This window comes from Erpetoichthys calabaricus, chromosome 6 (assembly GCF_900747795.2).
Source record: "Erpetoichthys calabaricus chromosome 6, fErpCal1.3, whole genome shotgun sequence".
NCBI lineage: Eukaryota > Metazoa > Chordata > Cladistia > Polypteriformes > Polypteridae > Erpetoichthys > Erpetoichthys calabaricus.
In genome coordinates this window covers 2,633,577-2,646,135 of record NC_041399.2, presented here as the reverse complement: position 1 = coordinate 2,646,135, position 12,559 = coordinate 2,633,577, and the positions used below count along the sequence as shown (strand labels likewise).

The 12,559-nt window shown below is 42.8% G+C and overlaps 1 protein-coding gene across 1 annotated transcript in view; it reads left to right on the top strand.

The window, feature by feature from the left end:
- The window catches only part of stam (signal transducing adaptor molecule (SH3 domain and ITAM motif) 1), a 73,543-nt gene that overhangs the window by 28,677 nt on the left and 32,307 nt on the right, over positions 1-12,559 (top strand). The window contains exons 4-6 of the mRNA XM_028803359.2: positions 3,178-3,273; positions 5,667-5,813; positions 6,208-6,298. Coding sequence (XP_028659192.1) covers positions 3,178-3,273; positions 5,667-5,813; positions 6,208-6,298 — 334 coding nt within the window. The remainder of the gene's footprint in view (positions 1-3,177; positions 3,274-5,666; positions 5,814-6,207; positions 6,299-12,559) is intronic.

The following is a 12,559-nucleotide window of genomic DNA, read 5'->3' as shown; positions in this document are numbered from 1 at the left end:
GTGTCCGGGCATGTCTCACACCCTCCTTTGGCAGGCACTTCCTGTAGCTGCAGATCAGACCTGCACATCGTGCGGTGGGAATTTTCGCCCATTCTCCCCTGCAGAACTGCCTTCACTCTTCCATATTCTTTGCTTGTCTTCTGTGTGTGGCTCTCCTCAAGTCATTCAATAGGATTGACTCTGGGCTCTGACTGGGCCACTCCAAAAGGCGGACTTTGTTCTTCTGAAGCCATTGTGCTGTGGATTTGCTGCGGGTTGATGTCCTGTTGCATCACCCAGCCTCTTCTGAGCTTAAGTTGACAGACAGACACCCTCACATTAGCTTGGAGAGTTTGTCGATAAACTTGTGAATTCATTTTCCTCTCAATGATGACAAGCTGTCCAGGCCCTGATGCAGCAAAGCAGGCCCAAATCATGATGTTCCTTCCCTCCACCATACTTGACTGTAGGGATGATGTTTTGATGTTGATATGCTGTGCCCTTTTTACGCCAGATGAAGTTCTGCTTGTTCCTCCCAAATAGTTCAATTTTGGTTTCATCACTCCACAAGACATTTTCCCAGTACCGTTGTGGAGTGTCCAAGTGCTCGTTCAGCAATAGCAGTGGCTTCCTTCTTGGTGTTCTGCCATGGACTCCTTTCCTGTTGAATGTTTTGCGTATAGCTGACTCATGAACTGAGATGGTAGCCAGTTCTGATGACTTCTTCAAGTCCTTTGCTGTCACTCTAGGGTTCTTCTTTACCTCATTGCTGACTTTGCGTTGTGCTCTTGGGGTCATCTTGGCAGGGCGCCCACTTCTAGCAGAGTCGCCACAGTACCAAACTGTCTCCATTTATAGACAACTTACCTAACAGTAGATCTCTGAAGTGACCTTGTAACCCTTTCCAGCCTTGTGTAGAGTAACAATTCTCCATCGTAGCTCTTCAGACAGCTCTTTTGTGCGAGGTGTGACTCCCATCTGGATATGCTTCTTGTCCAAAGCTCAAACTCAAACTTTAGAGTGTGTTTGTGATCAATCAAAGTCATTCTGGGCCACCACATCTCTGAACTCGTCTCATTAAATGGACTCCAGGAGTGTGAAATTCAGACTGCAATGAGCTTTTTAAAAAGTCATCAGCGTAGGGTTCACTTACTTTTTCCAACCTTCAGTTTCGCAGTTTGAATGATTTATTCAATACGGTCAACAAGTCTCTGAAAATCTGTGCGTCTTTAGACTGTGTTTGTTCATTATTGGGACCGACATGAAGATACGGCCATGCTTTTTATGGGAATTAGACATAAATAGAGAGAATTCCTGGGGGTTCACATACTTTTTACTTTGACTTTGTTTTTGAACACTGCACCATTGGCACTTTTGTTGGTTTTCCTTGTGTTTTGCCTTTGCTTTTATTAAAAGCACTTGAGCACTTTTTCCACCATCCTCTGGCATCATCAGTGAATTGTCCTCATGTCAGCTCATCTCGGTCATAACTATCGACGGTGTTGGTTCAGCAGACTCCCATATGGGAAGACTGGCACCGTCACAATAACAACATGGTGAATCCTTCCTCCTATTCCCTTAGCGGTCCTGGTATGACAGATGCGGGTTATCCAGCCCAGGTTTTTAAGACCCCCCCGCCACAATGAAGTCTTCTCCGCTCTTGGAGGCACACAGCCGTCTCAATGTATTGGAGTCCCGTGATGACGAAGCACACACCTTCACTTGCCTCCTTTTCTGTCTCATTTCTGCTCCTCCTCCTCCTCCCAGTGATGGCTGCTAAGATCATGAAAGACCAAATAGCCGGCAGATCAGTGGCCACCTACACAATTAAAAGACGTGAAATGAGGGAGGACCCGTTACATTACACGACTTTCCCAGTGATTTTCAGTCGTTGTCCTTATTGATATAATGTTAGCGAGTCTGAGGCCCATGGAGACCAGTCGTGTAGTCTGACATGCCCAGCTAGGCCGCGACTTGCCCCTCGAGCAGGTTTGACGTTGTCTTTAGTCGTAGGGTCAGGAGCCTGACAGTACCAGATATAAAAGGAATAACAAGTGTTATGGGAGTCCCAACAGAAGAGGTGCCGCATGTTTTATGTACCACGTCAGAAAGGAAAAAGACAATTGTAGCTGCTCTCGCCGTACCCGTTGGCCTATCACACAGCACCGGCACTGTCAGGCAGCATGCTATTGGGTGGAACGGAAAGGGTTGGGCGAGAACTGGGGTGGAAAGTCGTCACACAGTTGCTGCATTGGACAAGCCTGGTGATCTTCAGTCCCGTCAATCGGCGACGAGCTCAGCAGGTCTGACGTACCCTGATGTGGCGACAGACTGGCAGCGCCCACATTCGGATGTCGATGGACACCTCAGTACCCTGACATACTAACAGGAATGGGAGAAATTGCAGTACCTAACTGGGAGGAATGGGAAACCCACACTACTGCAGCTTTAGGGTCACTTAAGAATGTAAGCCCACTGATATGATAAAGGCCAATATGAAGGATCCGTTAGGTACAGTGTGGCGTCCAATACGCAGCACTGTGATGACGACGACCAGAAACCAAAACTCTTCAGCGTCATCCCTCTGCAGGTAGTTGTTGGTGTGATGAACTGGGGAGGGCATCCTCTGGATTTGGTTTAACCAGTCAATACTGGGATATCTGGACTCATGCAGGATACCCCTGGCTCTTGGCTTGGGCTATTGTGGTATTTTTTTTTCCTTTTTCTGTTGTTAATAAAATCAAAACTATCTCCTGTTTCTTGTTTATGCTGTATTGACTTAACACATCTAATAACAATTTACTAAAAAAATTTAACAAAGTAGAAGGAATGAACACTTGCAACAGCCACCATGAACTGAGACCCCTGGTCAAATAAATCAATAAATGCAGAGCAGTAAGCATCAGGATCATGGGAGCGGGACTTAAGTTCACCCCCTGGTGGCCTGCAGACCTCAACGTTGTGGGCTCATTCACTGTCACCGACTCCACAGGTGGCCTGTGTGACTTGCTTTGGTCGCACTCTTGAAGCATAAAATGGCCACCGCTGTTATCAGCTGTGAGCTGCTTTAGAAGAAAGACGATTGGCTATGAAGACACTAAAATGAAGCAGACTCAGAATGTATGACAGAATTTAGTCCCAGTATATAATGTGAAAAGACATTGTAGCCACTCTAATGAGCATTTCTCTCTTTCCAAGCTTTTAGGTGCCTGTGTGTCCAACTGTGGCAAAATCTTTCACCTAGAAGTGTGTTCGAGGGACTTCGCCAGTGAAGTCAGCAACGTCTTAAATAAGGTGGGTCAATGGGGGGGGCCGAGTCAACTGAACAGGCTAAGGGGTGCTGCGGCGTCACCGTCCACTCATTGTCAGTGTCAGTCAAACAGGAGAGTCACTCATGGGAGAGCCTGCGCCCTTTAATGTCTGTGACTTTGGATTGTTGTTGGTATTACCTGTGATTACCATGTTTGTTTACTGTTGCTATGGAAACCCCAGGTAAGGTTGTGAATGAGTGCAAAGTGTTATATAAGTAGGAAAGGCACTATATGATAGATAGATATGAAAGGCACTATATAAGAGAGAGAGAGAGAGAGAGATAGATAGATAGATAGATAGATAGATAGATAGATAGATAGATAGATAGATAGATAGATAGATAGATAGATAGATAGATAGATAGATAGATAGATAGATAGATAGATATACCCCTTCTAAATGTTCCCATTTGTTTTGCTTTACAGCCTTAAATGTAAAGACACACACTAATATTTTTTCCCAGCTTTACTTACTCAATGCCACCTCTAACATCCAAGTGAAGATATCACAGCTACAGTTCAGAAGAATGATAAAAAATCAAAAACAAGAAATACTGAGATTAATAAAGGACCCCCCTAATGTCATTTTGTTGACCCCCCTTTTGCTTTAATGACAGCCTTGAGTCTGTTGATTCTTCTCTATCAGCTTTCCACACCTTGATTGTGTAATATTTGCCCCTCACTTTTCTTTACAGTTTAACTGTTCAGGTCCGCTCATATTAGATGGTGAGTGTTGGTGGTCTGCTATCTTCAAATCTTTCCACAGATTTTCAGTGTGATTTAGCTCTGGGCTCTGACTGGCCACACCAGGACATTCACTTTTTTCTCCTTCAGCCACTGTGTGGTCCATTTTGCTGTGTGCTTTAGGTCGTTGTCGTGTTGAAAGCTGAATATTCTGCCCATCTTCAACTTTCTGGCAGAGGGTAGCAGGTTTTCCTCAAGAATTTGACAGGAGTTTGCCCCATCCATTTTTCCTTCTACCCTAACGAGAGCCCCAGGCCCCCCACAACAGGATGCTGCCCCCTCCATGCTTTACTGTCGGTTTGGTGTGTTGTGGATGGTGAGCTGCATTGGTGGACTGTCTGGTATTAAGGCCAAATAGTTTGATTTTGGTCTCATCTGACCATAAGACCTTTTTCCACTTGGCATCAGAATCTTCAAGGTGCATTTTGGGAAAGCTCAAATGAGCCTTAATGTGGCCTTTCTTGACAAGTGGCTTTTTCCTTGTGACCCTCCCGAACAAGTCACAATTGTGAAATTGTTGTCACATGCACACCATTAATAACCACTCTTTGCCATCAAATCCTGTAACTCCATCAAAGTGGCCATTGGCTTCTCTCACCAGTTTTCTACTTGCTCTTCCATCTAGTTTGGAGGGTCCTAATCATACCAAACACTTCTTTATGATGGACTTTACTGGGCTCTTTGGTATTGAGAAAGCCTTTGAGATGTTTTTTGTCTCCATCTTCTGCCTTATGTCTGTCCACAACTCTATTCCTGAGATCTTCTGAAAGTGTCTTGCCACCCATAGTCAGTTGTTTGCTGTCAGTGGCACTACCAAGCAAGGGAATGAATGGACCAGGAACAGCTTCACTAATCACACTCATTACAATGATCACAGGTGGAAGGAAGCCAGTAACCGCAATGGAAATGGTGGGCACTGACACCTGATGGAGTTCGGGGGGGTCCGTTATTCATTTCAGGATTTCTTGTTTTTGATTTTTTAAAAATTTTCTGAACTGTTGCTGTGATGTCTTTCACATGGATGTTAGAGATTGCATTGAGTAAGTAAAGATGGAAAAAATATTAGTTTGTGTGTTTTCATTTAAAGCTGTAAAGCAAAAAAAAGGGAATATTTTGAAGGGGGGGATTAGATTATGGGCGGCACGGTGGCGCAGTGGTAGCGCTGTTGCCTCGCAGTTAGGGGACCTGGGTTCACTTCCCGGGTCCACCCTGCGTGGAGTTTGCATGTTCTCCCCGTGTCTGCGTGGGTTTCCTCCGGGCGCTCCGGTTTCCTCCCACAGTCCAAAGATATGCAGGTTAGGTGGATTGGCGATTGTAAATTGGCCCTAGTGTGTGCTTGGTGTGTGGGTGTGTGTGTGTGTGTGTCCTGCGGTGGGTTGGCACCCTGCCCGGGATTGGTTCCCTGCCTTGTGCCCTGTGTTGGCTGGGATTAGCTCCAGCCGACCCCCGTGACCTTGTGCTTGGATTCAGTGGGTTGGAAAATGGATGGATGGATGGATGGATTAGATTATACAGCTGTGCCCTCCTGCCTACCCGTACTGAGAGGGTCCCTGATTTGTGCCCTCCTGCCTGCCCGTACTGAGACGTTTATGTTACTTGAATGGCTTTTCTCTTTTTTTGGTTTTATTGCAGGGTCACCCTAAAGTATGTGAAAAGTTAAAGGCTCTTATGGTGGAGTGGGCCGAAGAGTTCAAGAACGATCCGCAGCTCAGTTTGATATCGGCGATGATAAAGAATCTCCGAGAGCAAGGGGTGTCATTTCCGCTGGTGGGCTCTCAGGTGAGGTTTCTTATTGAATTTCTAAACTGTTTGGGGTGATTTGTACAGGTGTTTGTGGAGCTAACCAACAGGATTTTGCTATTTTCTCCAAGAACTGAGGGCGTATAAATCGGATTGATTGATTTATTTATTTGACGTATGCATTTTCCTGTTTTTTTTTTTTTGCACAAACCTGTAAAGTTTTATAGACGAGGCCCCAGAAGAGTAAACGTCCAGCCTCGTAATGTGTGTCGGAGGTGACACTGGGTGACGCCTGGCATGGAAAGAGCGAAGCAGCCTGACGTTTGAATGAAATGCCCACTTCCTTTGATGAAAGTGGCTGCTCTGTAATCGACACTCTTAGGCCGCTGCTTCATTTGATTGATTTATTTATTTTTTATTTTTTACTCCCCAGGCAGCAGAAAAGGCAAAAGCAAGTCCTGCTTTAGTGGCCAAGGACCCCACAACAGTAGCCACCAAAAAAGAGGAGGAAGACCTGGCAAAAGGCAAGTGCTCAGTATTCCCTCTCTAGTGCAGGGGTTCTTAACCTGAGGTCCATGGACCCCTATAGATGGGTTTCTGGGGGTCCGTGAGGGTCAGATAAAAGTGAACATTTATCTTCAAATGTTATACAGCCCGGCACTGCTGATTTAGAGGAGATGTAGTAGTAATGGTAGTAGAAAACGTTGTAGTAGGAGTAGTAGATGTGTTTGAATTTGCACAAGAGGACTGCATTTCATAATTATTCACTTTTTGTGTATAAAAACAGAGTGTTTTGTTTTAGTTGTTTACTTTAAAGTTCAACAACACTTTGTGTTTGTCATATATATATACTAATAAAAGGCAAAGCCCTCACTGACTGACTGACTCATCACTAATTCTCCAACTTCCCGTGTAGGTGGAAGGCTGAAATTTGGCAGGCTCATTCCTTACAGCTTACTTACAAAAGTTAGGCAGGTTTCATTTCGAAATTCAAAGCGTAACGGTCATAACTGGAACCTCTTTTTTGTCCATATGCTGTAATGGACTGCAGCTCACTGGCCGTGGGAGGCGGAGTTGCGTATTGTGTCATCACGCTTCCCACGTAATCACGTGAACTGACTGTGAACGCAGTACGTACAAAACAAGGAAGAGCCCCAAAGAGTGCTGAAGAAAACATTCATTACACAAGTGAGAAGGCAGCGAAACAATAAGAAGCGAAGCACGGTGTAAACCGTAAGTTTAAATTAAGTATTCGCGAGATACAACTTTAATGAGAAGACATGAGGTATAAACGACATTTGGATCACTTTGTAAAGGAGTTAAAATTGCTGTAGCGAGAAACTTTGAAGTGCCAGGTCTTAGCTAACATTAAATAAAGCCGTGGACATCACAACATCACACAAGAGAGCGGCTAACGTGAACTGACTAAACGCAGCAGGAGTGATCACTTCGCTACTGCGGAAACAAAGCACGGTGTAAACCGTAAGTTTAAATTAAGTTTATAGAAACGCTCCCGCTGCCGTTTGCAATACCATATTCGCAAGATACAAGTTTATATATATATATATAGATATGTATATATATATGTGTTAGCAAGTCAGCTAACATTCACTACGGTGCCTTCAGTTGTGAGAAGCAGATCATAGAATGGTTGAAAATAGTTTACTGTCAAATAATTCAAAGAGTACGCGACACGTGTTTCGCCCTAATTCTTGGCTCATCAGGCGTACACACTCACTGCACTCCCTTACAGGAATCGAACCTCGGACGTCAGCACTAGAGACGAAGCCCCTAACATTGCGCCACGGCGTGTGGTTCGTTTATTTGACAGCATGTAGATCAGGGTAATTACATTCACGGCATTCGTAGTCTGAATCACAATCTGATTGTATGGGTGGTTACCTACCAGGTAACGCTTGCGAACAAGCCAGTTTCCCTTTCGGTTTGTTTGCCGCACGTGTTGCATTGTTCTCCGTGCGTGCGTGCTTTCACTGTGAAGTCTTTGTGCTCTATTTCATTTCCCTTATGGTTCGTATGCACCGATTACTGTATTTAAGCACGTGTTCAGCCTCTCCCTGTTCATTGTTCTCAGTCAGAGTGCGTGCTTTACCTGTGAACTCTTTGTGCTCTACAGTATTTCGTGTGCTTTTGCAGTTAACCATGGCTTCTAAGCAAGTGAAGAATGGTGAGAAGAAAGTGTTGCAATGTTACTTTTCTCTTTTTTTCAAATGTTTATTTTTTTCCATGTGCTTAAAACTCATTTAAAAAGCATGTTTAATGCAATCGGGTTGTAATGCTATTAGCCTGAACTCCTAAAACGTTACTGTCTTGGTTGGCTTTTAAATAAAGTTCGGATTTGTTCAAATGTTCCTTTCTTTTCCCCTGTGCTTAAAACTCATTTAAAAAAAAAAAAAAGCGTTTATACAAAGATCGGATTGTAAGGCTACAGCCGAACTGCTGCAATGTCACAGAGAGAGAGAGAGCTCATGTGCTGCTGAGAGAGAGATCCTGTGTGTGCAGCTGAGGAAGGAGCCTGGGTTTTTGTGTCAGTGTTATTCAATGTTTTTACATTAGTTTACTATTACACTGTGTATTCTATGGTGTAATTAATTTTATTTGTGCTTAAAAAATCTTTACATACAGTTCGTACGGTCTGGAACGGATTAATTGTATTTACATGTAATCCTATGGGGGAAATTGCTTCGGTTCACGACCAAATTGGTTTACAACCAGAGGTTTGGAACGAATTATGGTCGTGAACCGAGGTTCCAATGTATGTATATATATATATGTGTCTGTGTGTGTGTATATATATATATATATGTATGTATGTATGTATGTATGTATGTGTGTATATATATATATACTGTATTTATGTGAATGTATGTGTATATATGTATGTGTATATGTATATATGTATATGTGTGTGTGTATGTGTGTATATGTATGTGTATATATATGTTGATATGTGTATATATATATATATATGTATATATGTGGATGTGTATATATATATGTGTATATGTAGATATGCATATATATGTATATGTATATATATGTTTGTGTGTCTGTGTGTATATATGTATATATATATATATATATATATATATATATATATATATATATATATATATGTATGACAGCAACACTCATAACAATGACAACACAATTACATTGACAATCATGTTACGTTTTTTTTAAAATGTTTCCTTTTCTTTTTCATAACCTCTTTAACACACTACTTCTCCGCTGCGAAGCGCGGGTATTTTGCTATATGTATATATATATGTAGATATGTAAATTTGTATATGTACTGTATATATATGTATATGTGGATGTGTATATGTATGTATATATATGTATATGTAGATATGTGTATATGTAGATATGTATATATATGTATATATGTATATGTATATATATATGTTTACATAACCTCTTTAACACACTACTCCGCTGCGAAGCACGGGTATTTTGCTAGTATATATATATAATATGAGACAATCAACTCTCGGTAAATAAAGTACAAGGCGTGCTTATGTGAATGTTTCTGGGGAAGGGGGTCCATAGCTTTCATCAGATTCTTAACGGGGTCCGTGACTCAAAAGAGGTTAAGAATCACTGCTGTAGTTCGTCCGTATGAGTGCGTGAAGGCCGGGCCACGACTGGGGGCATCCCTGGAATCTCCACTAAAAAAATAAATAATTAAATCGCCGTCTCCTCGACGGTGTGAATCTTAGCGGCACCGGACCGCTACACATGGATAACGTGTCTGACTGTGGATCAGAAGATTGGAGGTTCGACTTCTACCTGGCTCGCCAAAATGTGTAGCAGTCCGTTACCGCTAAGATTCACACCGTCGAGGAGACGGCGATTTATTTATTTATTTTTTTAGTGGAGATTCCAGGGATGCCCCCATCCTTGGCGGGACTTTCACACACTCACAAACGGAAATAAAAACCCAACAGAAATGAAACAGCAAATGAAGAATGTAGTAACAATAATAAATGAAAACAACGACCCCACCCCAGTCCCTTTATGGCGATTATACATTAAAAACAACAAATCACAACAATAAACACTCAACTATAAACTCGGCAACGGATGAAATGTAAAGATGAAGATGGATAGTCCAGAGATCCGCACGTTTTAGGGGAATGTAAAGACAGTCCTACCGGTAGATCCTGAAATGGTGAACATGGGTGGACCATTTGAGGAGCGCTCCTTTCTTCACAGGATGGCCGTAAATCCACATACAGTCCTCGCGTAACAGGCAGACAGCAGACAATGCAGATCCCAACCACGAAACGATCCAGGAAAACATGGCTAAGTACGGGGGTCACAACGGAAGGCAGACAGACAGAAACTGCAGACAGAAACACAAAATGCTTCTCTCTTCCCTTTTCCCACCGGCCCCTTTTTAAAAGCCACGCTGACTTCCTTTGACCCCAACAGCCCCTGCACCCTCAGCAGAAGACCAATCAGAGCCACTGCAGGGACTGCTGGGAGTTGCAGTTTCAAACTCTATTAGCACCACCACATCACTGCTCTAGTGTGTTCAAATCTTGTGGCCACTCACTGCTAGCCTGTTGTGTCCTGTAACTGAGGCTGAACTCCCGCTGTGCCAGACCCACATTACATGAGTTCCAGTGCCAGCGGGGGGCATCCATACCTCCGGTAGACAAAAATCTGCTCCCTGCTAACCACCCTGATTTGGCTCCTGGGACGTTTTTTTTTTTTGGTCAGCCTAAAGTTTAGAAATCAAAAAAATAGGCTGACGAGAGGGTAACATTAAAATGGACAGCCAGTCTGTAAACCTTGACCACTAAAGTGTCGTGCAAAGATGTTTCTAGTGATGTCATGCCCGAGAAAAGACCACCCTTCAAGGCCTTCTGCTCAGCTCCCGTCGCTCTGCCACAGATGTCAAACTGTCCTGCTCCGTGCCTACAATAGAGCCTGCCTTCCTCACCAGTTTGTCCAGGAGTGAGGCGTCCTTCTTCTTTATGCTGCCTCCCCAGCACACCACTGCGTAGAAGAGGGCGCTCGCCACAACTGTCTGATAGAACATCTGCAGCATCTTATTGCAGATGTTGAAGGACGCCAGCCTTCTAAGGAAGTATAGTCGGCTCTGTCCTCTCTTACACAGAGCATCAGTATTGGCAGTCCAGTCCAATTGTATTTTAACAAGGTTTATCCAATCACAAATACAACACCAAGGAGGTGGTGATTTTATATGGAAGTGTCTGTCACAAGTAGCACCAACCCAGAGAATTGTGGGTCCCATCACCATGGCAACCATGAATGCCATCGCAAGAATAAGGCGACGCCCACAAGCAAAACAAAGTGGTGTCGTGACTTGACAGATAAGTAACTTTCTTAAGAAGAATTGGATCTCAAAATGAACATCAAAAACAAATTCCTTTGGTGTTGATACCCCTTAAACGAGGTAGAGAGTGACCCAAAGACGTTAAAGAGGCACTAAGAAAATGGAAATAAAGAATCCAATCACAAGGCTGTTTGCACACTTGGACAAGTCAATAATTGGGCTGATTCCAGGACTACAGGGGATGTGTTATGAGGAAAGATTAAAAGAGCTGAGCCTTTACAGTTTAAGAAAAAGGAGATTAAGAGGAGACCTGAGTGAAGTGTTTAAAATTATGAAGGGAATTAGTCCAGTGGATCGAGACGGTGACTTTAAAATGAGTTCAACAAGAACACGGGGACACAGTTGGAAACTTGTGAAGGGTGAATGTTGCACAAACATTAGGAAGTTTTTCTTTACACAAAGAACAATAAACACTTGGAATAAGCGACCAAGTAGTATGGTGGACAGTAAGACTTTAGGGACTTTCAAAACTCGACTTGATATTTTTTTTGGAAGAAATAAGTGGATAGGACTGGCGAGCTTCGTTGGGCAGAATGGCCTGTCCTCGTCCCGATTGTTCTAATATTCTAATTGTGACATCACAGGGCATGCATCATCTGACTATAAAAAGTAACTGCACAACTGCAAAATGTCCAAAGTTCCCACAAAATGTCAGTGTGCCAGTGTCACTCTGTCATATCGTTAAAAATAACAGTAAGCACAAATTATGAGCAGAAACACTGCTGAATAAATCTGTAAGTCTAAAAAGCAGGAGTCAGGACGAATGAAGTCCAAACATTATTATTATTATTATTCAGATTCTACTTGGGGGTTCTGGGTTTGGTTAACCAGATATACAGTTTTAAGAGATTGTTATTTTCATGGGAATTGTTACTTATGCACTATTTTCACTTTTACTTTAAAACTTCAGTAAAAACAATCTTTGGAATTAACTTTTCTTTAAGATCGCATTGAATTTTGATTCTGTGTTTGGACTTTCATCGTGACAACGCCACGTATAACTGGCCGTGAGTGAATATCGTTTCTTTCTCGAATGTTTGAATTCCACTGCTTTCCTAATCTCTGACCTGCTCTGTGTGTGTATTGCGCCAACGTTTTTCAAACGTCTTTATGAAGTTCTGCTTTGTCTTTTACTTCTGACCCTGAACGGACCGGCGAGGTTTTCAGTTCCACTCCTCCGGGCTGATTATTACTTTCCTTATTTTCTGAATTTGCTCATAGATTATTATTGTTCTTGTTTGCATTCTTTTCTCTCCAACATTTTTGGGTCTGTTTTTGACGCACTGCTCTTTCTTCTTCGCTTTGTCTTTGACGTGTGATCTAGAACGTATCAAATTATTGTCCTGATAAAACTAATAAGAGCTGAGAGCGCAGGAAGTGTGTCTGCCAAAAACATTCA